Source organism: Dicentrarchus labrax, unplaced genomic scaffold (genome assembly GCF_905237075.1).
Source record: "Dicentrarchus labrax unplaced genomic scaffold, dlabrax2021, whole genome shotgun sequence".
NCBI lineage: Eukaryota > Metazoa > Chordata > Actinopteri > Moronidae > Dicentrarchus > Dicentrarchus labrax.
In genome coordinates, this window is record NW_026136709.1 from 16,355,263 (window position 1) to 16,382,930 (window position 27,668).

Genomic DNA, 27,668 nt, shown 5'->3' on the forward strand with positions numbered 1-27,668 from the left:
GTCACTTTAGAATGAGCTATTTTTAATCTACAGAGGCTGCCATGTTGAACCACCATGTTTCTACAGAAGCCCAGACATACAAACCAAACACTGACTCTAGAAAGGGCCTTTTGTGAGTTTCACTGCCACTGTAGTTTGTACACGCAAGTTATGTTCAGTGCAACTTCACTGCTAGATGCCATTAAATGCCACACACTGGTCCTTTAAGGTTTTATAACACAGGATTTTTATGTGCGGCATTTCTGGTTTTTCTAAACACTCGACACTTTAACAGAGGATTACCAGAGTGGTTAGTTCTGGGGATGTCTTCACTCATTCTCACTACTCCCTCTATAACACACTCAATAGTTTATTCTAAAGTGAGCAGAATGACCTTTTTAGATGTATAAAATGTGTTTTAAAAAATGGCATTGTGGGATTGTTTGCAGAAAGTAGTGAACATGTTCCATTGTGACATTACATACAGCATACACTCAAATCAAACAGTATCAGACACTGGCTGTCCTCAGGTCACAAAGATCAACCTCAGCTGTAACCCTTTAGATGACACTGTGACCTCTGACCCTAACCCTCACACACGTCCTCTCCCTTGCAGAGACGCCCAAGCAGGTGGCCAGCCATGAAGTTTCGCCGGGGGTCGGGTCACCCAGCATACGCAGAGGTGGAGCCGGTGGGCCAGGAGAAGGAGGGCTTCATCGAGTCCGAGCAGTGCTGAGGGAGGAGGGGGCGCCTGCATCCCCGCAGCCCCCCCTTTTCCTGTGCCAACCCTCCTTCCTCCTGCTCCACGGGGACTTCTCAGAACCTCCAGGATCTGCCTATCGGCGGAGGAGCTCAGTGTACACAATGACTCGTTAAAGACTGTGGAATCGGCCCATTGACCGCTACATGAGACTGGATAGAGCAGCCAAACGATATGAGGAAGTGAGAAAACCCTGAAAACTGATCCCAGACTTGAACCCATTGTGCAGCTCCTGTTGGCAAGGAACTGACCCACTGGGGGTAGAGGGAGGGAACGGCATTGATGTCATCGACTCCGTCAGCATTGGTTAAGTTTTGTACGGCTGCTATCATGTTGCCATGGAGGGATTGTACAGCCTGACTGCCTAGACTGGATACTGGTGTGTCTGAGGGGAGGGTGAATTATACAATATATATTTTCAGAAACAATACAAAGTATGTGAACAGAGATTTCCACTTTATTGTCGGAGGGGGTTATACTGTATAGGCCTTTGTATATCCATCAGGTTTTTACTTATTTCCTTTTTCTTTCAGTATGTTGATTTCACAGGGGTTGGCACATTTATCTGTATAGACCGTCGGTATTGCTTTTCAATACCATAGCAGGCTTGATTGACTTTTCCACAGCCCGCTCTGCACAGAGAGGTTGCAGATATGACGCTGAGCTGAACTCCTGTCGCTGCGCTCGATCGCGGCTCAGAGAGAAAGGCTCTGAACATCGGTGTTTGAATTAGTTTGTGATTTTTTTTTTGACTGGTTTCATTTCCTGAAAATGAAGTGTAAGATATTTTTTTGTTCACTGAGAATATCTCAGCGGGTTTTTATTTTTAATGGGTGATGGGCACACTCTTTCTCATTCTTTTGATTGGTTCTTTGATTGATCATTGATACCATTTTTTCATTACTGCCGTGCCATTTTGTCCCTGACTAAAGTTTGCACATTTATTTTTTTTTTCCATGCACATTTTCTTTTCTCATTTGACATGTGGTACTAATGCAAAATGACAAGACAGGCGCTTGTGAGTGTGTATGCTGAATATATTTTCTAAAGTGTAATTGATTCTGTGTGTGTGTGTGTGTGTGTGTGTGTGTGTGTGTGTGTGTGTGTGAATGCAAAAGAGAGCAGTTTACAGTAGTGGTTGGATATCCACCTGCTTTATGGGTGCATATGTTTGAGCTGGCTCTGCAACAGTTGATTCTTATTGATTTGAATCTGAGGTATCTGGATATGGTTTGTGTGAGCCAGAAAACACACTGGTATGGTTGGAGTTTTTCTTGATTTTTACAGTGTGGTTTCCTTTTTGTAGTATGTTGCCAGCATAACCATTGGCTAGTCTGTGTTTATGTTCTGATTGGCTCGTCCGTGTAATACACATTAATGTATATACCAAGGCCAAAACATTTGCAGATTCAGGTAACTCATGGCAAACATTTGTAGTATAGCAGTATAGTACAGAAAAAAAACTTTTTTATTTTTTATGAGTGGCCTTTCTTTCTCTACTTTTTTACTTAAATGTGAATACTGTTTCAATCATTACTGTCACTAATCAATCAAGGCTTCTAACTGAAGAAATTCAAACACTCATTTATACTTTTAGCTATTATTTCAAGACAAAAAATCATGTATTTACAATGATCACCAATGATTGTAGACTCATTTTAGAGACACTATCAGCATCCTGGAATTCTACTGAAAAATAAAAACGTGCAATATGACACTGAAAATACATAAAAATACCAATCATCTGGATTTGTTTTCTTTTAGTCACATCTTGTCGTCATCACATTGAGACCAAAGACTAATCAGCATCTGAGTGAGATATATATATTTACCTCAACGTCCCCACAGCCTCAGCAGCCATACCAGTTTAGTTGTAGCCATAATGTTTTACTGGTTATAGTTGTGTTTCTCAGCCATTCACAATATGAAACTGCTATACACCTGACTGTTCTCTAAAGCCCTCCCCCTATCAGCGATTCTCCAATCGTAGCTTAGCAACCGTAACTAGGCACAGCAAGCCTGTCCAGCTTTGTTTATGAGCTAAGTTACCCCGCATTTTAAAAGTTTGGACGGCGTTTCTGTTTTATTTATTACAAGAGCAAACGCGTACGAAATTGATTAAACTATCTGTTTGTCTGCAGTCATTAGCATGTGCGGCTAACTAACTTACTTGTAACGAACCATAATGGCGCCAGGGCTAAGAACCGCGGCATTAGCTTAATCAAAACAAAGATGGCAGCCGACTACCTGAATAGGAGTCGTAACTTGGGAAACTGGTTAAAATCTGATTACTCATGTAGTGGAGAGAATATTTTTTAACCACGTGGTTGTATGAGTTGTTGAGGATTTGTAAAACACCGCCAGAATATCGGTAAGTGTTGTTTTTCTTAGTTTACATCATGGCTAGTTAATTATCTATAACCGATGATGCCAATATATGCTAACACAGGAGAGGCATAAACTGGGCTAACGTTACCTCAGGTACCAAGCAGCCAAGCATCTAAACAGGGTTATGATGATGACAGTATTTTTTCTTTATTATAACAGTAACTTATAACGCCTGGGACTGCTTTAGCCTTTTAGTATTAACATCACATGAGTGGCCGTAGTGTGCATATTCGACAAGATTCATGTTTTAAAACAAGTCAGCTTTTTCAACTAACTCCCTGGAGCTAGCATTAGCTTAATTATCTAGCTAACTAGTAACTCTAACTATTAAATAGCTGCAGTTGTCATTTGACTACGCATTAGAAGCCTGCACTTGTCTAAAATCGAGCAGTTCTAGTTCGAATTTCGATTGTAAATCCGCCACTTTATTAAACCGACGTTCTAGAACGGAACGGAGAGCTTGGCGGGCGTAGCAACAGTAACTAAGGGGGCGGGGCTTTCATCTTTCACCTAAATGTGACGCAGCCATTTCCTCCTCTCAATACACTCTCATTCACACATCAGCACATCACATACACACCCAAAGAGTCATGCACAATACCAAATGAAGGACTCACAGACCGTTCTTTACAACCGATGTGGTCTCATTGGTGTCGACCAGAGAGTACAAACTCCTGCTTTTCAAACCTTCTTTTATGACTCCTCATAACTCTTTTCCACAACTGTTTTTTTTTTTTTTTTTTTAAAGCATACAGGAGGATTAAGTTTAACAAGCCAATGGCTTTTTTTCATGCATTTTGTTTTTCAGCATTGTAACATTGATCCCTGTGGAGAAATTATCTTTGCAAGTGCTTGGAACATCTGCTTGTTGTACACTGCCACCTGAAACTGCAAGTGTTTTTTATAACCACTTTCAAAATGCAGTCAGAGAAGGTGGCCGACGGTCGGATCTGTTTGTGTTAATCACATACACAAAAGCCGGAAACACTTTGAGGTTGTCTAGCTAGCAAAGTCTTCACTTGCTTCACTGGACTTGACTAATCACTTTCACTCCCACTTTATTAACGATGTTATTTTAGATGATGAGAAGCAGCATAGTGGTGTTATTGCGATAGGTTACTGCTGTGTGATATTATTTTTTATCTCTGACTGAGTTGGATTGAAAGATGTTAAAGTCACACAGATTCAGCGGCGATTGCCAGAGCTCAATATAAAGAAACAAGAACTGTGACCTTGTTTTTATCTTATCATCACACTCCATAGCACACAGTGAGACTCAAAATCACACAGTATCATAGCTGTCTGTAATTTCTGTAACTGCTGTTGTTTTGATTACATTTGAAATAATAAACAATGTTGTTAAATACAAGGACATCCTCTGAATATTTCTATTGCACTAAGGAGCTAATTTCATATATAACCACTTCCATGAATCAGTATTTGTGTATTATTTTAAAGCACAAATATGGAGAAACACCATAATCTGTTTTAAAAATGGCTGCCAAAAAAATAAAATAAGTTGGGAAAGCCAGTGTTTGACTGACAGAAGGCTGAACGCTTTCTGTCAATGTTCATTTCTGTCCATCAGTTGACAGCTTCGTGCAGCCCATTTCTGAACAAACATACCACACTTTTCTTCTTTAAGTCATCTATATTGGTCCTCAAAGAGAGCATGACAGTGAAAAAAATGCTGTCTGGTTTATTTGAAATCCTTGGATCAGGTAGATAGTGGAACTGCTTCCCTGCAGATTGAGGAGATAAGGCTCTACAGCAGTACAGAGAGAAAGCTGAGTAAACAACACTGCAAAGGGAAGCTCGGAAGCTGGGAGGGATGAGGAAGGAGGAAAATATTACTGACTGAGCAAGGAAGAGCTTTTTTTTTAAAGCCCATTTTCTTCCACGTAAGATTGGTTCAGTAGCACGAAGGACAAAAAGAGAATTAAACTTCTGTAATGTTTGGCGGTAGAGCTATAACTCAAGGATATCGTCAGGAAGTAATGAAGCGTGCTACATAAACACAGGCACTGCACATTTTGCCTATAAACAATAATAAGTGGGTGTTGATGGTCGGACACCCAGCTATTACATTCCCCAAATCAACTTATTGAATCCATCGTAGGCAAGGTCATACCAGTGCCGTGAATCACATTAACGTGGCCCATCATCTCTGTGATGTATTACTGCCATCTAGTGGTCAAACTACAGAACTGCTGTCCATAAAGGAACAAAAATAAGTGAGGTGTGTAGGTTTAATGCATGTTTCTGTCATTTATTTCCTATAAATTACAATACAATCTAATATATTTCTTGTCTCTACACAACAAGACTTCCTGGCCCCCTCATATTCAGGCTGTTTACTATACTATATTAGTTTGTAGGAAAAAGGAGTAATCAATTAGTCTGCAACTACATTAAAGGCTGCCTCTTCCATTTCAGCTTGGGGAATGTGAGGTTTAAGTGCTTTTATTTGTCATATATGAAGATAGATTGAATATCTTTTGGGCTGTTGGTCACATAAAACAGCTTATTTGAAGGCGTCATCGTGGGCTTCTGAGAAATTATGATAAATGTTTTAACATTTCATAGACTAAATGATTACTAGATCAACCAACAGAAGAATCTGCAGCTTAATCAATAATGAAAAAAAGGAAGTTGCAGCCTTAGTACAAGGCTAGCCAATACATTTAATTTATAAAGGCTTGTGGAAGGCATTTAAAATCACCTCAAACACATAATTTAACAAATTAAAGACACATTTTAGTGGTCTTCACCTGTAAATTGTAAAATGTAAATATTCAAGGAACAGGACGCAGAGTTGTTTCGAATATACATTTATTTGGACCTAATAGAAAAACCACACAGTGCAGCTCTCGTTAAAGCAATTCCATCTTTAAGCAAATCTCCAGAGAGCGTCAGCCAATATAAGAGACGTTGCAGGCCTACAAAGCGTACAGCGAAAGCCAAGATAGACGACTCTGCTTCTTTCATTAATTTCTTAAGAGTAATTTGATTCACATGCTGGACTTGGACAGTAACTAAATCACCATTACAAACACTGCTACAAAGGTGGGTTGTATTAGGTTGCACGCCTAACAGCAGTTTCTGTGTACACGTCGGCTGTATTCTGACACTTTTTCACAAGACTCTTCTCCTTTATATATATTAAATAATTCAGCTGTTTTGTGACTTATTTCATATCACAGCGCTGATTTCCAATGAAAATGTAGCCAAGTAACATAAAACAAAATGCAGAGTGACTCACATCCGTAGCAGTGTTTGTAGTTGTAAATATTCAGAGTTATGTGTTTTTGTCAAAACCTTGACAGTAAAATAAAATATAAGTAATATTGAGTCCTTTAGGGACCAGGGTACAACAGGTCCACAGGTTGCCTGTTTCCTGTCTCATATTTCTGTGTTCAGTGTCAACTAACATTCACCTACAGTGGGTGAAATGGTCATAGTGCATATCTGACTGTACAGCATTGAGTTTAACAGCTGCTTTAAGGAAACAGATCGACAGTATTTACAGCGTCCCCATGATAAAGCACTCCATTGTTTTAAACCTTGGCTCTCAGGCCCTGCTGGTTTTCTATCTGACCATCTTGGTGATTGCATTCACCAGGTCCCAGTGAAAACCAGCCTGGATTTGATGGCTAGAATGAAAACCAGCAGATCCTGAGGGACAGGAGTGAGAACAGATCTGACATTTACAAAAGACTGAGGGCATCCTTTAAACTGACAGCTACTTTAACAATGTTAATAGTGCCTGATTCACATGCGCAGTTTAACTAAAAGTAGTTCCAAGTAACTGAAACAAATAAAAATAACATTATATGTGAAGCGATCTGTGGCAGAAGGATATGTTCAGGGCAAGGATTCACTGCTGTGTTCAGCTGTTTATGCTTTGTGCAACTGGGCGCCATAAACAGACACACAAGAGGTAGGACTGTAGTGATTGAACTGGGTCACACAACCATGGTTGACTACAGTATGTATCCATTGTTACTGGTGGTGTAACACAACCCGATCCACCTGGTGGTCAGTACAGCTCACAAAACACGAGTGAGCTATCGAGGGCCTATAAAAAACAGTGACACGCCTCTTCATGGAAGACTTGCGGGTCTGTCCAGAGCAGCTGACTTTACTCTGTTAAGCAGAGCTACATGAGTCTCAGCTGGCTGCACACAGAAGAAGATATTCCCATGTAGAATATGCATTTCCTCTAGCTCAGTCTCATTGTAATCCAATGATAGTACACTTTAACAAGTCTAAAACATACAAAAACCTAAAAGGTGTCCAGTGGAGTTTTCTTGTAATCTAACGGAGGTTATGTTTATATTTAGTGCTTCTAAAACACACTTTGTATTCTTAATGAATAAGTTAACACCAAGCTGAAAAGCAGTGCCCTCTGTGGTTTTTAAGTTTCACCTCTAACCACACCCACCAGGGATGTCCCAGTGTCCTGGCAGCCTGTTGGCGTTTGTTTGTTCACGTTACCTCTGCCAACCGTCTACCAGTGGAAAAGTGTGAAACCTAACATCAGGCTATGATTTGCTTACTTGCATGTATGCATACTTGTAAATGTGCACAATACAAACAAAAGGCGGACCAGCGCGTACAAAACAACTATAGCGTTGCTAGTGGTCACAAAACAGGGCAATTTAAAAGATGCGATAATCACATTTTTAACACGACTACTACAGTTTGTAGGACTTTTTGTAAGAAAGAAAGCTTGGGTCTGTAACTATCTATAATAACCCAGGGCTCTCTGAGTGCTCTCTCGGTGGGAGCACCAATAAGAGCGAAAGTTATTGAAGGCACTCCAGCAAGCAGTTCAAAAGGTGGTGTCATAAAAAACACAATGCCAATTTCCTTGTGTGCAGCTTTCTAGCTTCTCTGGATGGAAATGTCAGACTCCCTGCATTAAGTTCCCTCTATACCCCAGAAACCTCTCATGTCCTGTAGCAATAGCTGCCACATACACTTTCATCTTGGAGTGTGGATTCTGCCCCCTACAGAGCTGGCAAGAAATACAGCGCCATCCTTAAACTGTAGTGAAGATGTATTTATAGTAAAGTAGCTGCTTCCAGCTTGATTAAGTAACTCACCTTTTGAGCACTTTTATACCGACTTTCAACCTAAATTCTTCCTCAGATTAATTGAAAAGTGAGTGTATCTGCATGTGAGGAGGCTTTATGAGTCGATTCAGTGGCAGAATTCACAAGCAGGGCCGCATCTAAAGATTATTTTCATTATTGATTTATCTGCCATTTGTTTTATTGATTAACTGATAAAACATTTGGTTGATAAATGTCAAGAAACGGTTAAAAAATACCCTTTACAGTCTCCTAAAGGCAAAGAGGACGTCCTGAAATTTCTTGTTTCGTCCAACCATCCATCCTTGCCTCAAATATATCCCTCTGCCACAAAGATCCATTTAAGGGAAACAACATAATTTCTTTAAGGTAACACACAACAGACAAAAATCAGCAACTGCTCAAGTGTTTTATAACTGAGTGTGTAATAAACCTGACAGCAAGAGAAAAGCATTTACACTTTGGTCACAACAAATGGGAATAGTTTACAGCAATTCCCTTAACAGTCTTCAACAGAGTATTATGGTAACAATTTAGTAGTGCAGTTCTGCCGTTGGTATCCGCCATGACTAAGGAGTGTACACATTGGGTTTAGAAATAACGACGGCTACCTGTGTAACAGCTTGTGCTTCCTTGTTTTAGATTAAATTAAATCATTTCCCCGTCACACAACCCTCGAGACAACATTACGAACCGAAGATCTTCCAAACTAAAGAACAAAGTATCATTAAAACAGGAGAATAAAAAGGGCATTTTTGTGGCAAAGGCCTCCAAGATCACAGTGAGAAGATACGGCATCATAGACAAATGCACACAACTAAAACACACAGTAACACGTCTGATTGGAAAAATAAATATAATAAAATCACACTGGTTTGTACATTCAGTAACATTTCTGTTATTTACCCTTTTCTTTCTTGTCAAATAAGCAGCTTTGCCATCGGTAAAGTAAGGCAGGGGCTCCGATAATGGTGGTTCAGAGGATCAGTCAAGAGTGCCTTGTTAATCTGAAATCAAACACACAGTGCGTTATTACTAGAGCTCCGTTTTAATATAAATACAAACATTCAGCATTTTGATAAACTATTCTGATGTTACTGTTACTATAGTGGTGTTAAACAGGAAGATATTTCTTTCTTTGTCTTTTCTTGGTTTTTATGGAGACGAAGGAGGAAATGACAAAAGAAATGTGGTGGAGGTGTGGAGATAATCACTGCCTCAATCTAAATTTCATGCATACCAGGCTGTCACAAAGTATTTTTACTCTGAAGGAAGGCTAACAAGTGTATCTACTTTAAAGACATCTTAACATCAAGATTGGAGATCTTGGAGCCAAGATTGCTGTATCACTCACTGGAAAGCGGCTCCACCTCCATGGCTTTTGACAAATTCAGGCCAGAGTTCTGTTTGGGCCGTGCCCCGAGCTCCCGCACGTCCCTGGCTGGATTCTGGTTCTCATCCAGAGCTTTCTTCTCCTTCTCCTTCTCCACCTCCTCTGGGTTGTAGTAGCCCCCCTCATCTGCTACCATCTTCTCCACTTTCTCCAGCAAGCGTCGTACCTGGGGATGCTCCCCGAATATGCAGTTGTTAATGACAAAGTACCTTCGCTTGCACTTCTCCAGCACCCGCTGCAGCTCCTTGCCCTCCCTGCGAATGTACCTCTCGATTGAAATGGTCCTCAACACCTCGGCCCAGCTGAAAACCACAATCATGTGCTTCCACACATGCTCACCAAAGAGGCTCACGTGCTCCTCGATGCGAGCGCGGTCCACCTCTGTGAACATGCCCACGGGGATGACGAGCAGGAAGGCGTGTGGACCTGGAGGGCAAAGAGATGCCCCCCTCACTAGCTCCTGTTTATAGGAGGGTGGTGTATCCTGGGCGGAGAACCAGCCAGGAGTGTCCACCACGGTCACCTGCCGCCCCTCCACTTCCGTCTGCCTCTTCACGCAGAACTCGGCTGCTCGCTCCAAGCGAAACTCCTCTCGGCCGATGATGGTGTTTCCGGTCAGGCTCTTCCCTGGCCACCTCCAGCCCAGCACCACCAGGCGAACTTCGGGCAGGCGGTTTGCCGCCCTGGCTGCAGCAGCTGCCGCCTTTTTGGCGTCCTCCTCTGATCCAGGGGCATCTCCGGCTGTGATCATTAATTTATATATATCAGGGTTGGAACAGAGCATTTATACACCAACTATTATTTTCATCATCAATTAATCTGCTGGATATTTTCTAAAATAGTTGTTTGGTCTGTAACATGTCAGAAAATAATACAAATTTACATCAAAAGTCCCCCAAAATTAACATATTTAAACAGCTTGTTTTGTCCAATCAATAGTTCAAAACTCAAAGATACTCACCACCATCAGACAACTAAGGAAACCAGTAAATATTCACATTATTCTATTTCTTTTTTGCTTGAAAATGACAAAAGTCTAACCTAATTTAATAGTTAAAACCTTTTCTTAAATATCACATTAAACTCACAATATAACTTAATTACACCAATACAAGAAGACAAGACTACGTATACTGAATCTAATACACTAAACGTGTACCTGCAGTCTTATTTTAATGCGTTATAAACTGTGAATGTGCCTTTAATCTCTATATAATCATTAACATCAACAAAAACATTTGCCCATCAGGTTAAAAGGTTGCAAAGGTTATATGAAAACACCGCCATAAGACTTACTTAATAACAGCTTAAGAACATAAAAGCAGGTTAAACATTTGTTAATATATTATTAATATATTAACATCCTCTGTCACAACATATAAAACGTGTGAAACGTGTCACATCCCGGTTTAACGTCACCCTGGAGGACAGTTTGCTAACTTAGCGCTAATTTTAATAGCCGCGGAAACTCCCCGTGTTTGTTTGGCAACCCGCGGGAAAAACCACAGTTTTAAAGACAAAGATGTTAAAGTTACGGGCTCACCTGCCGTGTGAGTTGGTCTACTCGCTTCCATACTCTGTTTAACTCCCGGTCGTGGTTTTATTGGGGGTCTTTTTGTTTTAGGGAGGCTAGTTCACCGGAGAAGGACTTCCTCCTACCTGACAACGGACGCGACAAGCTAGCCGGAATGTGATGGCGTTACTTCCGGCCACGTCTTTCAAAATAAAGGTCATGACAAACCTCAGTCTTTCCCAAACTATTGATAGTATGTGTAATTATATACTATATTCCCAACCAAAGCTTCACGAGGTCTTCTTGATTTTAATGGGTGTGAGAACATTTTGGAAAAAAAAAAAAAAGTACTTTAGACCTACATCTCAGCGTTTCCTTCATTTTAGATAAGATTAAATTTTAAGTACTAAGTACTAAGACAACGAAATGCAGTTAAGCATCTAACCAGAAGTTCAAAAGGCAGTAATGTATAGAGTAATGTGCATATGTACAGGGATATAAAAAATTATATAGATATATATATGAAAATGCTAGAAGGATATATACAGTATTCCTTTCTGTGAAGACAACTTAAAGTTTAGATTATTATTTTAGATCTAAACTTTGAAGACCTGAACACAATGTTATTATTATTATTCAGAGACTTTAGGCTGGGATTTGATATTAAAAAATGACATGATACAGACACAACATTGTATAAAAAATTCCTAAAAAATATCAGTAATGCTGATCTCTGATTATTCACAGGAAATAATCTGCTCAAAATTCATCCAAATTGCTCGTTTTACACAGATTATGTCATAGTCAGAGGTTGTCAGTTTACTCACTCAGGGATAAAGCGACGTCCCTTATGGAAAAAGGTTGGGAACCACTGATCTGAATGACACAGGGGGACAGTGAGTGACCTAGACACACACACACTTTTAAAAATAAATAAATAAACACACTTTTTTTTATAAAACAATACAATTAGGCAATATGTAGGGGACTTTTTTATTGTTAAGTATTGATAAAGCAATGTATTTACAACATTAATGCAAAATCTGACTTTATTTACAGCTGTATGAAAAACAGTTGATCAATCTGCTCTATGTGATAAAAGCTTCACCGTCACATCTTCAATATGACTTTATTAGTTGTATGAAAGTAGTTAATTCAAGGAACGATTACCGTAAAGAAAGGAAGAAAGAAAAAAGAAGACAAAAGACATAGAAATATTAATCTAAATAGCAGTTTGTTAATTCCTTCACTTGAAAAATGTACCTTCTTGATAAATATAAAGTTTAATTACAAGCCAATAAGCAAAAAAAAGTATTTTAAAAGCTCTTCATTTTCCCTAAAAACCTTCAAAATGAAAATAAATCTTAAAAAAAAGACATATTTTTAGTTTCTTTCTCTAAGTGAGAGACTTGCTTAATGCAGTTAAGTTGCCCACGATGCCAGCATACGCATATCGTCATCCTCTTCAGCCCTTTTCTTCATTGCTGTAAAAAGAAGAAAAACATTTAACAATTAATGCATTAATAATATTATTATGTAACATTTATCAGGGTTATGGCTGCGTCATATTATTTTGTTATCGAAAGCAAAAAATTATAATTTCCCCCCCATCAAGTGATTCATATTTATTCTTAAAATACGTTTAAAAAGGGACGCTCTGGAGGCCTGATCGTGAAGGTGACCATGAATCACAACATCACTGTTTCTCTTTCTTTTTCTCCAGTAGCCTCTCTACTAATTATTTATATTTCATGTAATTCAGATAATAATTAAACCGGTGTATAAGTGTTTGTATATAATATGACTGTATTTGTGTACATGTGATGATTTATGATAAATATTTTGTTCAAAGAAGTAAATTAAAGAAAGATATGCTGAAAGAACTAAAAATTCAGTATTATTAGTGGATAAATTAATGCAGCTCAATTTGACTACTTGACCATTCAATTGACCATCAACATTGTAAAGTAACAAACAGTCTATCTGTGGTTTATTTCTAAAACTAATATTTTGGAGATAAAATTGTGAAAGTGGCTCATATATATTGAAATACACACAACAGCTGCTGATTAAAAATTAAAAATTCGCCCTCTAATCTCGCCGTGTTGCACTCACTTGCGCGCTGACTGGGCCGCGCTGAAGGCAGTTTGGAGCTCGGCACGCTGGGTAGTCCGCCCATACTCTTCATGTTCTCCTCAAGCTCCTCCTGTTCCAGCTCTGCCAGCTCTGCCAGCAGCTCATCCTAAAAAAAACACACAAAGTACACAAGATTTAGAGTCCTGTCAGATCCATTTTTACAGCACACACACGGTCTATGTACAGAGTGTAGAGAGTGTGGATGTTTTAGAGGCTGACAGAGGAGGTAAAGAAGGTATCCACCTCATCAAATGTCTCGCCGAAGGGTCTGGAGATGGCTTCGCTGATCTCTTGGGCAACGTCCTGTTGCTCTGTGATGTCCTGCAACAGGTCATCGATCTTGTCGACGTCCCTGAAAACGAGAGGCGAGAGATACAAGATTTAACATCACTGGAAACTCAACTGGAGATTTTTTTTTCATCACTTTAAAAGGAATTTGTCTAAAAGAACCCTTTAAATTTTTGGATGCTACAAAAAATATAAATTAAAAAAAGGTCCAGTGTGTGTAACATTTAGGAGGATCTATTGGTGTACCTGGATATAAGTGTTTTTGTTACTTTAGAATGAGACGTTTATCTACAGACCTCATGTTTATACAGTAGCCCAGAAGGGACAAACCAAACACTGGCTCTAGATAGGGCTGTTTGTGTTTTTTCATGGCTGCCGTAGTTACTCCTTCGAGCTTGGAGGGAGAGCGAGTTAAGGCCACTAAATCCGACACACTGGACCTTTAAATTATATCAATAATGACAGTAAAGCAAATACTGCACATTTATTAGGATTAAAGCTGCAGCTAGTGATTAATTAATTATTTTTTTATAAGGATAATGGATTATTGTCCCCTTTATTAATAATTTTGTTGTGCTCAGTTAAAAATCCCAAAGCTGTAATTGTAAATTTTTGTCCTAATTTTACGATTTTCTTGACAGATTTGTTTTAAAAAATAAATATTCTTGAGATGTTTGCTTTGCTGAAGTGAAATCCTTTGACAGTTTTTTAAATATGTTGCTCTAACATATTGTTTTCTATCAAAAGTTAAATGAATGTGCAAAAACACGATCATGTCAGGACTTTTAGTGAAATGGTATCGATAGTTGTTGAATGCTCTTGTTGTTCTCACATGTTCTCGTGGACCTTCTTCATGGCGTTGGCAGCAAAGCCCATGTTCTTCAGGACCTCTGTGTTGGTGTGCGAGTTCTCCAGAGCCTCCCTCTGGAACTCGATGGTGGAGAGCGTCCCATCGATCTGTGTGAGCTGCTGCTCCAGGCGCTTCTTCCTCTTCAAGGCCTGCAGGGCAGCTGATACAGAAAGGTTGCAGATTGATCAGCTGCTGTTATGTGGTGGAGGACTTGCAGTGTTGGGCGTTCACAAACAGAAAGGTTTTTTAAAAAGGTTCCTCCCTTTTTACATGACGATGTTTATTTTTAGTCTGAGGTGATTCAAGGAGCAATGCAGCAGCTCGAGATACTGTAGGTTTTGTTTAGTCGCCTCACCTGTTACACTTGCTGCTGCTATCAAAACTAGAAGACTACCTTAATAATCAATCACTTCAGGCCAATAACCATACAGAGAGTACGTGTGGGTGAGAGTTCAGGGGCTTTACTGTACCTGAAAGTGCGTTTTATCTCAACCCTGTAAAGACTGTCATATTTATCTTAAACAAAGCCTTGGGGCACATAATAATGAATACAGGTGCACAGATATTTTCAAAATAAAATAAACAGACCTCGCTTATTCTTGGTGCCATTCTTCTTGGCTATCATAAGCTCCTGCTCGATCCTCTTCTCCAGGTAGTCCTGTTTCTTGGTCAGCATTTCCTCGGTTTCTCTGAGTTTGTGGATGGCCTCTTGGGGTGAAGGTCCTCCCTTCGACCGGTGGTGTTTGGACCTGGAAGAGCTCGATGAACTCGAGCCGGAGCTCCCTTTGAATAATTTCGAGATTTTGCTCATTTTTTTTTTTTTTGTAAAGCAGCTTTTTGGTGTCAAACTGCGACGGTATGTGAACACAAACTCTCTCCCGGGCTGCGCCGATAGCCGTCCGTACCTCACACTGTTTCTACAGGGCGGGTGTGTTGCAGCAGATTTTCCAGCTCGACGACTTTTACAATTCAAACCAGCCAGTGAACGCACCTTTCACCACACCTTTCACCACTACCTGCGTGACGTAGTGACACCTGACGCCCTCCCTGCTTTCGCCCTCGAGCTCGTTTTTCTTTGTCTTTTAATCTCAGTTTAAGTTAGATAATACTTTTTTTTTTTTAATCTAATTTTTTTTTTTTTTGTGAAAGGCTAGTAAGCAAATATATATACTTCAACCTGCGCCCTTCTTTAATAAAAATAAAAATATTTAAATTAATCTGTTTTAGCTAAACAACTTGAAAATCTCAGTCACATGATCTAACTTCCGAGGTCAAAGTTCGTGTTGACATCCGCAGACTCACCGCTGTCTAATGGCTGAATTAGACATTGGGAGGCATTGTGAGGTCGACCCCTGCAGCCAGAAAGGTCCGTTTCATCTCCGTCTGAGTCGCAACAAGCCAACATATTAAAGTGTGACTTTATTCTGCTTTATTTGTGAATGTTAAACACACCTAGCGCCTCTTTAGCACGGCTAGCCTGGCAGCTAGCTCGCGTTAGGTTCAAATGTCTGTAAGTTAAAGCAGCTGCAGTGTAAACAGTATAGTTTATTAACATGTAGACCTCAACCCTGTTGTGTTGTAGTTAATAGGAAAGGTTTGAATTCAGCTCTGAGATTAAACTCTTTCTATCCTCCTAGATTTCCTTCCATTTGTTTGCGATGGCTGCAGTGGTGTTTTCTGGTAAGATATCTGATATATAATGTAAACAACATTTACAAACTTATAGGACGTGTTCAAGGTCCCTAACTCTTTAGTACTTATATTATTGCACACTGTGGAAATACCAGTATGTACAGTATATATATAGGTAAATACTAATCTGAAAGAAAACCTAAAAGAAAATCACAGTTTGCACGAAACTATTATTTGATACTTATCAGCTGATTTATATTTATCACATAGTTTATTTTATAAAATGTAAAATCTCTGCTCAGTACATAGCAGTAAGCCATCCTAATAAGTTGTTGAATATTTAAGGATATAAATAGTATTTCTCTCAAATGTCAGTATCAGTCAGGCTGTAGTAATTACAGGTGTCAGATAAAAGTAAACGTATAAAGTTGAATGACCTAGAAATAGTCAAATAAATCACGTTTCACCTCCGTCCATTCCACATATGTGTTATTATTGTTGATAAAAGATATTCACTCTTTTTGTCTCTTACAGTCTTGAGCACAGAAGCAGAGAGGCCCATTCGTGTTCAGTGGTACGCTGTGTACTTGTTTATGCATCCCTAATGTCCTTCTTTGATAAGATTACTTCTGGGACGTGGTTTTCTTCTGTCCTGTCCTTTATATACTGGTGAGCTTGTTGTTATATTTCCTGTGACTCTTTTCAGGAGCCGGTGAAAAGGGAAACTCGCACCGAGGGCGGCAGCACGAGTTATCCGTGCTCGTTTCAAGACTGCAAGGGAAAAGAATTGCTGCCAGTAATATGTCCGCAGTGTGAAAAACATTTCTGTTTGGCGTAGGTTTACAATTCTTTTCCTCACTTTCATTAACTTCTCTTAAACAACATAACTTGTGTTGACCTGTACAGTACATAGCTCATAGTTTCCATACAGAAAGAGTCAAAGGAAAGGGGGTTACTGCGTTGCCCCCAACTGAAACTGTAAGGTTAATGCGTCTTTTGTTGTTTGTTGATAGCCATCGTCATCAAGATGATCACAAGTGTGAGAAGTTGGAGGTCCAAAAGCCTCGAATGGCTGCCACAAAAGAGCTCGTGCAAAAGATTGTTGGTAAGTTTCAGTGTAGTTGATAGTCATTCCTTATTTGTCCACATGGGATCAGTGTAAGACAAAATGCTCTCATCGTTGTCATAACTGATATACATGTAGTTTTTTTTCTCCTCAACCTACTTACATCTGGTTTATGTTTGTGTGTCTCTTGTAACTACTCAGAGTCAAAGGACGGATCCAAAAGTAAAGGACGCAGAGGAGCAAAGAACAGTGCCACTGCAGCTAAGGTAGCATTAATGAAACTGAAGCTGCACGCTGCAGGAGACAAGGGACTACCACAGGTAAAATCCCACCTGCCTTGATCTTATTTGTAAATAGTAATGTAATAATAACTTTTCATGCTGACATAATTACATCTATAGTTTACCTCTGTGTTTCTTCTCTTTTTTTCTTTGGCTTTTCAGACAGAAAGAACTTATTTTCAGGTGTATCTTCCTAAAGAATCCAAAGACTCCAGTCTACCCATGTTTTTCTGTTCCAAATGGAGCGTGGGCAAAGTGGTGGATTATGCAGCATCTCTCGCCAGCCTCAAGAACAACAATAACATACTGACAGCTAAGGTAACAGATAGCAGTAGAGTCCCTCATAAACACAACATAGTATCACTAAATGACTGATCTGCTTCCCCCACCTCTCAGCCTACTTTCTTGTTACATGAACTACAATTTCTTCTCTTCTTCATAGCTTTCACTTCTTATATAAGAGTTTTTTTTTTTTTTAAAAAGAGGATATGAAATGCAGGTGTTAGTTATGAACAGTTTCCTGCTCTCAGCATGTGACTTTAGTGGGAAAGAACAGGAAGCTGGTTTAACTAGTGTGAAATGTTTTGCATATCAATTAAATTAATTAAAATTAAATGTTCTTCTATCAGTTGTCAGCAGCACTGGAAATTAACGACGTCCCATTGTCCCGGGATTAATAAAAATAGCACCTGGGACACAGAGATAAAGTGTCTGGGACGGTCAATAAATGTCTTATTACATTTATGCATCATGGAATATATCGTTTAAATTGTTTTCACAATGTGGTGAGATCTTTAATTAGCAAGAATGTTGCCAACTTGGCAAATTTCCTGCTTAGGTTTAGTGACATTTCAGATCCTCTTAGTGTCTTTATTTCTGAAAAGCAACAACAAATGTAACGACCAATCCATGCTGCTTAGAGTAATAGCAGTACACGGCTTTTCTGACAGTGCCGGGGTCTCTCCCTCTCCTCTTGTGCCGTGCATGAGCAGTCAGCGGGTGTGGAGCACGTTTGACCTTCTCTCTTTCTGTCTTCCTCTCCAGATCTTTGGATTAGCGTGGTCCTTTAGCCTATATGTAAATATAGTTTGTTTGAGCTTGTGAATATTTTAATAGTTCTCTCTGTTCTCCCTCTATTTGTAAATCGGTTTGCATTTTCACTGCAGATTCACACATTAGGTTTATTATATTATTTTCAGGTATTACATTTTTTTCAGTTACCATCACTTTTAATGTAGTTTACAGTCAATGATGTGTCTCTTAGTGATGCTTTAATTGCTTTTTAACAGAGGTTTCTTCTGCTTTCCCCCTGTTGTACCATCTTCTCTCCTTCTTTAAACCCATAAAACCAGTTTAGTCAAATAGCCGCTCCTTTTAATTCTTCATAACACAAAGCAATTCGGTATCTAATCTTAACAGTTTTATTCCAAGCATAATTAAGTTGTAAACAATGGAAAAAACAAAAAGCACAGCATTTCTTAACAGCGTGACTCTCTGCTCTCCACTTGCAGAAGCTGCGGTTATGTCACCCTCAGACAGGTGAGTCTTTCCGGATGGACGACACGCTGCTCTCGCTGCTGGCTCATCCAGAGTCTCCCCTGTACAACGGGGGTAACGTGATCCTGGAGTACCTGGACAATGAGTGCACAGGCCTGGAGGATGTTTCCGACTATATCAAACAGACCTGACAAACCAACAGCAGCCACTGTATTAATGGTATCTGTATGCTATTTGTATTTCTGTCAATAAAATGTTCTGTTGAAATATTTAACGTGGGGTCCTGTTACTGTCAAGGTTTTATTAAAATGTAGAGGTTTATGTTTAGGAGAAGAATGCAGTATGTTATTTCACATTACATACAATGTGCTGTACAAATCATGTGACATTATTAGTGTAATTCAATGCTGCTGCATTATAAATTACACCATTCAACATCCGGTTGTTCGACCCAGGTGGGACTTGAACCCACAATCCCCAGCTCCGGAGGCTGATGCCTTATCCATTAGGCCACTGGGCCGACGAGATAAGGAATTATATGCTTTTAATTTGATTTTAAATTAAGCAGGTGCGTGACTATAGTTAATTAACAGCAGTTTCTACTCGACTCCAATCTTATTTTCTTATTTTTGTGGATTTTATTTCGTTCATCAATAATCACTACATGCTTGAGGCTAGAATAAGTATTACATTAAATCAGCTCATTCCCTGCAATTTAGTCCAATGCAGGGTTACAATAACATTAAAATACATAGAATTACATAACACACAACACATAACAGATTAAATATCAAAACCAACACACATAAAACCTATAAAAACTGCTGTGCAAATAGTAAATTAGACCATTAAATAATGAATAAAGTAACATTAGATCCTGAACAAGTCGTGGCTATTTAAACTGCGTATTTTAATGCAGACTGAGAATACATGCATTTCTACGTGTTTTTTTATGGGTTTAACGTGACTGCTACAAAGCCCGGACTTAAAAGGAAATAAATAAAGAACATAAACACATTAAATACACGCAAAACAACCGTGAATGTGCAGCTCTTGTCGCAGCAGCAGCTGTGGTTGCGAGATAAACCCAGTCAAGACATTTGACACAACCCTAGCCTAGGGATCGACCGAGCACCTTTCGACCAATCACATTAGCCGCACGTTTGAGCGACAAGCCGCGCAGCCAATCACGAGAGCGCCTTCGCTTAAAAGTGGGCGTGTACGTACTTGCGCGACTATATATACACATAAACGTAAAGGGGCTGAGCGTACAGTCGACTCCGTTGTTTTGGTGCGAGTAGCTGTGTTTCTGAGGTGATACGACCGTACGCAGACTTCTTCCTCCACATTATTTAGACTAGGGTAGCTCGTCAGTTGCTACTTTTACCGATCGAGTCGCTTTGGGACAAAAAGCGACTTGATTTTAGCCGATACGAGCCCTCTTTTGTGAACTCAGGTCGAAAGGGATGCCGCTGCAGACAGACTCCGACGGACGCCAGCAGTCTTTGGATTTAATCTCGTCGCATTTGATCGGGAAAAGCAGTTTTTCTATAAATTTAAAAGGCCTCAGAATAACTCACCCTCGACCGAGTGCTTGTGTAAGATGTTTAAGCCGGAATTAAAAGCGTGAATGTGCCTATAAATACACATTTTAGTCCCTTCTTCTTCTCCTTGAGAGACGATAAATACGGGCGCTAGCTTAACTGCTACCGTTACAACAAAGCGGGATCGGTAATCTTTTTTTTTTATCCGCTTCGAGAAACGGAGAAGGGTCCTGACCTTTGAACCCGCCGCTGTGCAGACCCCGGGGGTGAACACACTGCTCGGTAAGGTTTTATTGTTTATGGATATTATTGTGAACCAGGAAGACTTGGGGTTGAACACGGTGGGGGGAGGGGCGGTGGTACACAGAAAGAGGAAACTGTGTTTTGACCTTAGTTAGGATTGGCCCTCACGGGGCGCTGTAGCCCCGTTTCTTGTTTGTTTATGTGCTTTATTTGTGTTTAGACTTTGTTAGTGAGCTTGTTATAATCAGTGTTCGGCTAGTTGTTTGTTACAAGTCTTATTTCTCTTAATTTATGCCTCTTAAATTAGGATAAACTCCATATTCTTACATATTTAAAACCACTAAAATGCGCCATTGTTTCTTTTTAATTTCTGTTTTGACTTCAGGGAATTCAGTATCATTATGAAATCAACATTAGCTGCAGGAGAGGAGGATATTTTGCAATCAACGCTGGCCCACATCAGTCATTTTGAGGGAAATATTCCCTGTTTCTTACTGTTTCCTCATTAAAATTGGGTATCTGTGTTATAATCTTTGACATACACAAACATCAGCTTATTTACTGAATGATGCACATAAGAGGGGATTTAAAAGTGGGTATATACCCAATAACGACTGGAAATAAATGAAGTTATACTCCATATACCTGCACTATTACTCCCTTATTAGTTACACTACTTGTTACCTTTTATTTATTAAGTGATAAAATGAGGGAGACGGATACAGATGCGTCCTCCTAAAGTGACTGTTGACTAACTTTAGCTCAATGTTTTCTTTTTCCACAGACGACAATGAAACTGTTGGAGAACTCCAGCTTTGAAGCCCTCAGCTCGCGGCTGTGTGTTGAAACGGGAGAGTCTCGCATCCTCGGCAGGTAAGCCTCGCGGCCATGGCAACACGAACACCTGAGCCCACTGCTGTAACACACACACACACACACACACACATTTATTTATATATATATATATATATATATATATATATATATATGTGTATATATATATATAAATGTGTGTGTGTGTGTTGTTACACAGTCGCAGGAACAAACAGGGATTGTAATGTCAGGGAGGAAATGGGATCTTTACGGACTCTTTGGGTCCTTTGTTTTACACTGGTCTGCCAACATCAGCTGTAGTTCACATGGCTTTGCACTCATTAGTCCTGGGGACGTTCATACACAGGTGTTATTATAGTTAACTAAAACTCAACTAAAATCTTTATTTAGGTGTGAAAAAGCCTTTTAGGCAACTAAAATAGAAATAAAAACTGAAACTATATTGTGTACTTGTAATAAATAATAGATAGGAAGTGTTTGTTTGTAGTCTTGGTCAATTTGGTTGCAATTTGTGAACACAACAAGCACAAAGAGGCGTTTGTACACATATTTACTGCGACTGTCAACATAATTGTAATGCCTCTGCTGAACTTCTTTAATTCAATTTTATTTATTTGTATAGCGCCAATTCATAACAGAAGTTATCTCAGGACACTTTTCGAATGGAGCAGGTCTAGACCGAACTCTTTAAAACTTTTAATCTTGCCCCTGACAAATATGACTCATATTATGATTTTATAAAAACACCAAAACAAAAACTAGACTGAAACTAAACTAAACCCACCCTGGAAACCACCTGAATCTAAACTATTGATCTGTAAAGACTCTGGTTTGTGCAGATAGCTTCACTTCGTCTGTGTCAGTAGTGCAGACTTAGTGATTCAACAGGAACATCAACACAGTGAAGTGCAGTGAGACAGCAGATGTTTATACCACAGTTAGAGAAAGTAAAAACCACCGGAGCTTGTGTGAGAATTTATTGTAAGCAACAACCAACTTGACTGACAAATTCCTTCACACAGAAAGAATCTTGTCCAGTATGCATTCCTCAAACGTGGATTGTAAGCGTACGAGAGGTGTGGCTGGTTCAGAGATCACCGACTCTGCTCGTAAACGAGGGCAGTGGAGCAAACAAGTGCCTGCACGTTATGCAATAATGGGATAAAAGGGCACTGGTCTCCACTGCTAGTTAATAGCTAACTGACAGTGCATGTTTTTGACTTAGCAGCAGTGTGTTTTAGGTTATGTAAGGCCTCCAGTTACAGCGACAGTGTGGTTACATAAAGGGCAGTGGGTTGTGGAGTTATGCAGCCCAGTCTGAGCGCCGGGTTCGGGAGTGTGGGAGGTGAAACCGAGCTTCTGTTACTGGTTGTGACCTGGAGTGACGCACAACACGGGGGTCCTCTCGCACCGCCACTCTGCGAGGCTATTTTGGAGGCTGTTGTTAAGTGTGTTATTGGCGCGCACGTACATGTACACATAAACACATACAGAAATACTGCATGATAGCTGAGTGCTGCCAAGGCTGCTGGTGTTTAGGCTGCTTAGTGGATTAGTGAGGCAGCCCATGATAGCAGCAGGACTTGCAAGCTGCACTAAAAATGTACCCTCCCGGCTTCCAGCAGGTTCTTGGTGTTTTCTACAGATGAGCTTTTGATTTTGCATTTAGGAATTGAATTAAATAACAATAACAACAAAAACAGTAATAATCAACTTTATTTGTGCTCTCTGTGAGGGTTATTTGTTTGGTGCAGAACTCAACAATAAAGTAATACATAAAATAGCTATTCCAATAATAACTAAACACATAAAAACACAAATAAATCTGTAAGCAAGCGGTGGTTAGAGTTGTGAGCAGATGTCAACAGAGCGCGTTGCTGTTGTAGCTTCTTTAAAAATAATCTTTTAGTGTTGATAGTCTTCGCTCGGCTCTGGTGTCTGCCGTGTCATTCGGTTACCAGTGGTGTTTTGTCGACAGGTCAGCTGTGTTGCGGATGGAAAACCAGGCCAGTTATTTCCACTGTGGTGTCGCTGCCACCCAATGTCTCTATAATTAGGCTGGCAGGGCAAGCGAGGGTCTCAGTAGTCTCTCTTAAGTTGCACAACCTTTAGCTCTTGCATAACTCCGAGATGAGAGGGTGCAAAACAAACAACCGCACACCAGCCTGCTCCACTCGCATATCTGTATTCAGTGGAGTCTGACCCAGAAACACGAAAGTGCACGCAGCACATTTTAGCACCGACTTGTTCTCGTCAGGTGTTTGTGCAGATATGGCCCCCGGGGGAAAGACGAGTACTGTCGTGTCAAACAGAGTTATGGGCTGTAGAGGTCCTGCAGACAGTGTTTCAGTGTTTGGAACAACAATCAATCTACAGTAGAGAAAGTTGTGGATACAAATTAGATTATTATGTTTCATGTAATATGTCATTTTAATTTAGTTTAGGTGTTTAAAAGTGGCACCGGCATGAGCTAGTTCAGTTTAATTCAGTAATTTTATTCTCTGAAAGGAAACTTGTTCTGCAGTCAGAGGCACAAACCTAAAAAAGTACAGACAAAAACACAAAAGTCCTCCATAATACAATACATACAATAAATAAAGTAACCCATAATGCAACAGCAAATGATGTGCAAGATGCTAAAATATCTATACACTATGTCACACACCAGAATCAGTCATAGAGAGCGTCAACAACTTCATTTAGTAACTTTTCAGATCATCTCAACATCTTTTATTTCTATAAAGTGAGCAGAGACGTTTCAGACCATCAGGGAAAAGGCTGAATAATATATTATTTTAACTAATTCATTTCCACACTTGCTGCTGAGAGTAATCTCAGTCCACAGCCAGGGTCTCTCCCGCTCCTCTTGTGTCGTGTGCAGGCCGTCAGTTCCTTTAGTTTATATGTAAATCATCTAGTTTTGTTCATTTAATTTTGTCCCTTTGGAAATATGCGATCTCCCTGTAGTGAGTTCGAGATTATTTGGTTAAATGATGATAATGTGCATAATGATAATGAATGATTATAATGAAAACTGATAGACAAACACAGAGGGGGATTAGTTTTATTCAGATATGTGGAGGGAATTACTGCATTCATTATGTAGATTAAAAAAACATTACATTTGGGACAACAGTTATTTAGTCTGAGACATTTGTGGAAGTCAGATCTGATTTTCCCAAATAACGCTGCACACTCTCAAAAGTGAGGTAACCTCACTGCTGCTGTTCCTATAATATTTTAGTATCCTGTTGTATTTAATTTATTATAACATCTGTGGCTAGAGGAGTAAAATTGTTTTATGTATTCGATGAAAAGCATTTAAAATTCCTGCGAAGTGGCCCCGATGTGTTGTGTAAATGTGTTTTAAGCCTAATGGGCCATTAAAGTATTCGTCAGGGATTAGCGAACCTCTCCTCCATTATGGCTTTTATTTAACACACTATCGTTGTTTTTCCTGCAGGATGGAGAGCTACTCCTGTAAGATGGCAGGGGACGACAAACACATGTTCAAGCAGTTCTGCCAGGAGGGGGAGCCACACGTCCTGGAGGCCCTCTCTCCCCCTCAGTCCACCAGCGCCACCAGCCCTTCACAGTGAGTACTGCGAGCTCAGGGTGGTTTGTGGTCACAGGACTCGGTCAGAAAGAGGTGGTTAATATTTCTCTGTGCCTCTCTTTGTGTGTTGCGGTGCAGGCTGGGGAAGAGCAGCGAGGACGGGGAGAACCCTCTGAGTGACAAGTGTTGCAGGAAGACTCTTTTCTACCTCATCACAACGCTCAACGAGTCCTTCAGGCCGGACTATGACTTCAGCGCCGCGCGGGCCCACGAGTTCAGCAGGGAGCCCAGCCTCAACTGGGTCAGTCTGCTGTTCTGTGGCCGAGTCTGAACCTCTGGAGCAGTACATTTTAATGATAATTAATAATAATTATGATTTCTCTGCAGGTTGCTAACGCAGTAAACGGCAGCTTGTTCTCAGCTGTGGGGGAGGAGTTCAACTCTCTGGGGCCGGAGCTGTGGAACGCCATCGACCAAGAGATCAACCTGCAGGGCTGTGACATTTACAGGTGTGTTACATAGCAGCGACTTGAGAATGATTCTGGTGTTGAGTTGAGACGTTTTTAAGCTTTATGTCTTTTTATGTTTGTTCGTAGCTACAATCCCGATCTGGACTCGGACCCTTTTGGTGAAGAAGGGAGTCTCTGGTCCTTCAACTACTTCTTCTACAACAAGAAACTGAAGAGGATTGTATTCTTCACATGTCGCTCAGTCAGGTCAGCACAGAGCCATTAAAGTTCCATAATACAGATAAATAATGTATTTTATTTATCATTTATTGAGGTATTTATAAACTTATTGTTTAGTGAACCTGAAGGTTTGTTCATTTATTTATTATTACTACTCATTTAGTTATTAACTTAAGTGTTATATGTCTATCCCCCTTTTTTTTATTCATCTTAAGTGTTTTTCCATAAATGTTTTGATTAATCTGTAAGTAATATAACGTCTTTATTATTATTTTTATTATTATTTAGCTTGTTGGATCTGATGATATTTGTTCTGGTGGTGTGGGTTTAATTTTGTATTTTGTGTTAGTGTTATTGTTTTTGTGTGTTAAGTTATGTTGGGTTTTTGTGAAATAAATAAATAAATAAAAACACTCTTATTGACAAATGACTAATCCAACAAAAGTTGTGCACACATCTGACCGTGTGTTGATCTTTCTTTAGCGTCCTGAGTGGCTACGGCCGCGATTGTCTCGACAACGAGCTGGACATGGAGCTGGATGACGAGGAGGAGATGGACGGCTTCACTGAGGACAGGTGAGACTCATTATCATACGCTGGTTTTCCTTCATTAACAACAATAAAGTGTTTCTGTGACGAAAGACACATTTTAATAAGTTTAATATTTGTCTTTGTTTCTCCCAGGTTCCCCAGAGCTCTGTGCGTGTGAATTCCCCCGATGGACACGCCTCAGCCAAAGAATATCTAGGCTTTTCCTCCTCTCTTCCATTTTTCGCCCCATATTCCTTTTTTTGTTGTTGTTTTTGAGATTTCGCCTCATCCAAAGCCATTTTCACACATTAAACTAGTGCATGTTTGAAGGCTTCTCTTCCGCTGGCAGTGAAGTGTGTGGACCGCGAGGCGGTGGACATTTTGTAAAGACCCCGCGGTAACTTTTAAGCTCCTTCATTCTCCAGTATGTTTTGGTTTCTTTTTATATTTTTGAAGCTCTAAGCCCAAACAGCACACATATATACTCACAGGCTTCTCCACACCTGCCACACTTTCCAAAGAGACCACTTCATGAACACTTGAGAAGAAGAAGAAGGTCTTGTTAACGGATGAGTGGCCAACAAAGACTGCAAATGATGTCAAAAAAAGTCCAGATAACACCAGCATCAATGAGAACTGACACAGATTTATGATATTCCAACATGGGCTGAGCTGAGTCCCTGAACGCACCAGTTCGGGACTGACTCTCCGATCAGCTGAGAACTCATCTGTTGTTCATTGTTTGCTATTTTTTGTGTGTTGATTTTTATGTGACAGTGACGTTACTGTGAGAATGTTTTTAGCACTGAGTTTGAAATCTAAAAAAAAAAACCGCTGCATTTATATCTGAAACTTGTGTTATTGAATCTTATCATTAACGCTCGTCTGTACTTCTTTAGACAGTAGGGGCATTGCCAAGGAAACCATTGGCACCTGGGTTGCAGCTTAGAAAACGTATCAGCTTTTAACAGATGTCCCATTGTTTTCTTCTCAATCCACTATTTTCCGATTCCATGATTCATTTTATACGTCGTTTAAATCCAGTATTTTTTCACTGTGCCCCCCCCCCCCAACTCGTTCCCAGTTAACCCTGATTTCTAAATGTTGGTCTTGCCAGTGTTTTTCTTTGCTCATTACCTCAGTGCAAAGGCTTCATTGAAAAGTGAATGTATAGTTCAGTTTAGAGGAAAAAAACGGCAGTTATGTTTTACTTTTTATTTTCTAGAAATCGAGAAGCTCCTCTTATGTTCCTTACAAAGTGGGTAGGAGTTCTGTGACTTTTCTTGACTGCTCTGTGCTTCGTTTAATCGGCCGATATATTGCAGATGTGAATAAACTGGTGTTTGAATCAGACTTTCACTTTGTTCTTCTTCATAAACTGTGAAATGATCT

The 27,668-nt window shown here is 39.9% G+C and overlaps 5 protein-coding genes and 1 non-coding gene across 7 annotated transcripts in view; 3 read left to right on the forward strand and 3 right to left on the reverse strand.

The window, feature by feature from the left end:
- plxdc2b (plexin domain containing 2b) overlaps positions 1-4,496 on the forward strand; it is a 94,949-nt gene extending 90,453 nt beyond the window's left edge. The window contains exon 14 of the mRNA XM_051411343.1: positions 596-4,496. Within this exon, the coding sequence (XP_051267303.1) occupies positions 596-715 (120 nt within the window). The 3' untranslated portion in view covers positions 716-4,496. The remainder of the gene's footprint in view (positions 1-595) is intronic.
- Positions 4,497-5,942: 1,446 nt separating this feature from the next.
- On the reverse strand, positions 5,943-11,301 carry LOC127369712 (GTPase IMAP family member 9). 2 transcript variants are annotated; one of them, XM_051411345.1, is made up of 3 exons: positions 11,160-11,301; positions 9,578-10,357; positions 5,943-9,230 (listed from the first exon to the last, which is right to left on the reverse strand). In XM_051411345.1, exons 1-3 carry the CDS (start codon positions 11,188-11,190, stop codon positions 9,226-9,228), a joined length of 816 nt encoding a protein of 271 aa, XP_051267305.1. In that variant the 5' UTR covers positions 11,191-11,301; the 3' UTR covers positions 5,943-9,225. The 2 variants fall into 2 exon arrangements, with proteins under 2 accessions (XP_051267305.1, XP_051267304.1); XM_051411344.1 differs by lacking the exon at positions 5,943-9,230 and having other exon boundaries at positions 9,570-10,357.
- Positions 11,302-12,108: 807 nt separating this feature from the next.
- chmp4c (charged multivesicular body protein 4C) lies at positions 12,109-15,388 on the reverse strand. Its single transcript, XM_051411348.1, has 5 exons — positions 14,992-15,388; positions 14,386-14,563; positions 13,509-13,617; positions 13,245-13,371; positions 12,109-12,613 (listed from the first exon to the last, which is right to left on the reverse strand). The coding sequence occupies exons 1-5, from the start codon at positions 15,212-15,214 to the stop codon at positions 12,552-12,554; spliced, it is 699 nt and encodes a 232-aa protein (XP_051267308.1). The 5' UTR covers positions 15,215-15,388; the 3' UTR covers positions 12,109-12,551.
- A 266-nt stretch (positions 15,389-15,654) lies between these two features.
- Positions 15,655-19,153, forward strand: zfand1 (zinc finger, AN1-type domain 1). Its single transcript, XM_051411346.1, has 8 exons — positions 15,655-15,769; positions 16,041-16,083; positions 16,570-16,609; positions 16,742-16,869; positions 17,049-17,140; positions 17,303-17,421; positions 17,545-17,700; positions 18,894-19,153. Exons 1-8 carry the CDS (start codon positions 15,715-15,717, stop codon positions 19,068-19,070), a joined length of 810 nt encoding a protein of 269 aa, XP_051267306.1. The 5' UTR covers positions 15,655-15,714; the 3' UTR covers positions 19,071-19,153.
- Positions 19,154-19,326: 173 nt separating this feature from the next.
- Positions 19,327-19,399, reverse strand: trnar-ccg (transfer RNA arginine (anticodon CCG)). The gene has a single exon. It is a non-coding gene; the product is annotated as a tRNA-Arg (tRNA).
- A 735-nt stretch (positions 19,400-20,134) lies between these two features.
- maf1b (MAF1 homolog, negative regulator of RNA polymerase III b) lies at positions 20,135-27,629 on the forward strand. Its single transcript, XM_051411347.1, has 8 exons — positions 20,135-20,705; positions 21,451-21,539; positions 24,964-25,095; positions 25,195-25,357; positions 25,444-25,565; positions 25,653-25,772; positions 26,229-26,321; positions 26,430-27,629. Exons 2-8 carry the CDS (start codon positions 21,457-21,459, stop codon positions 26,452-26,454), a joined length of 738 nt encoding a protein of 245 aa, XP_051267307.1. The 5' UTR covers positions 20,135-20,705; positions 21,451-21,456; the 3' UTR covers positions 26,455-27,629.
- Positions 27,630-27,668: the final 39 nt, after the last annotated feature.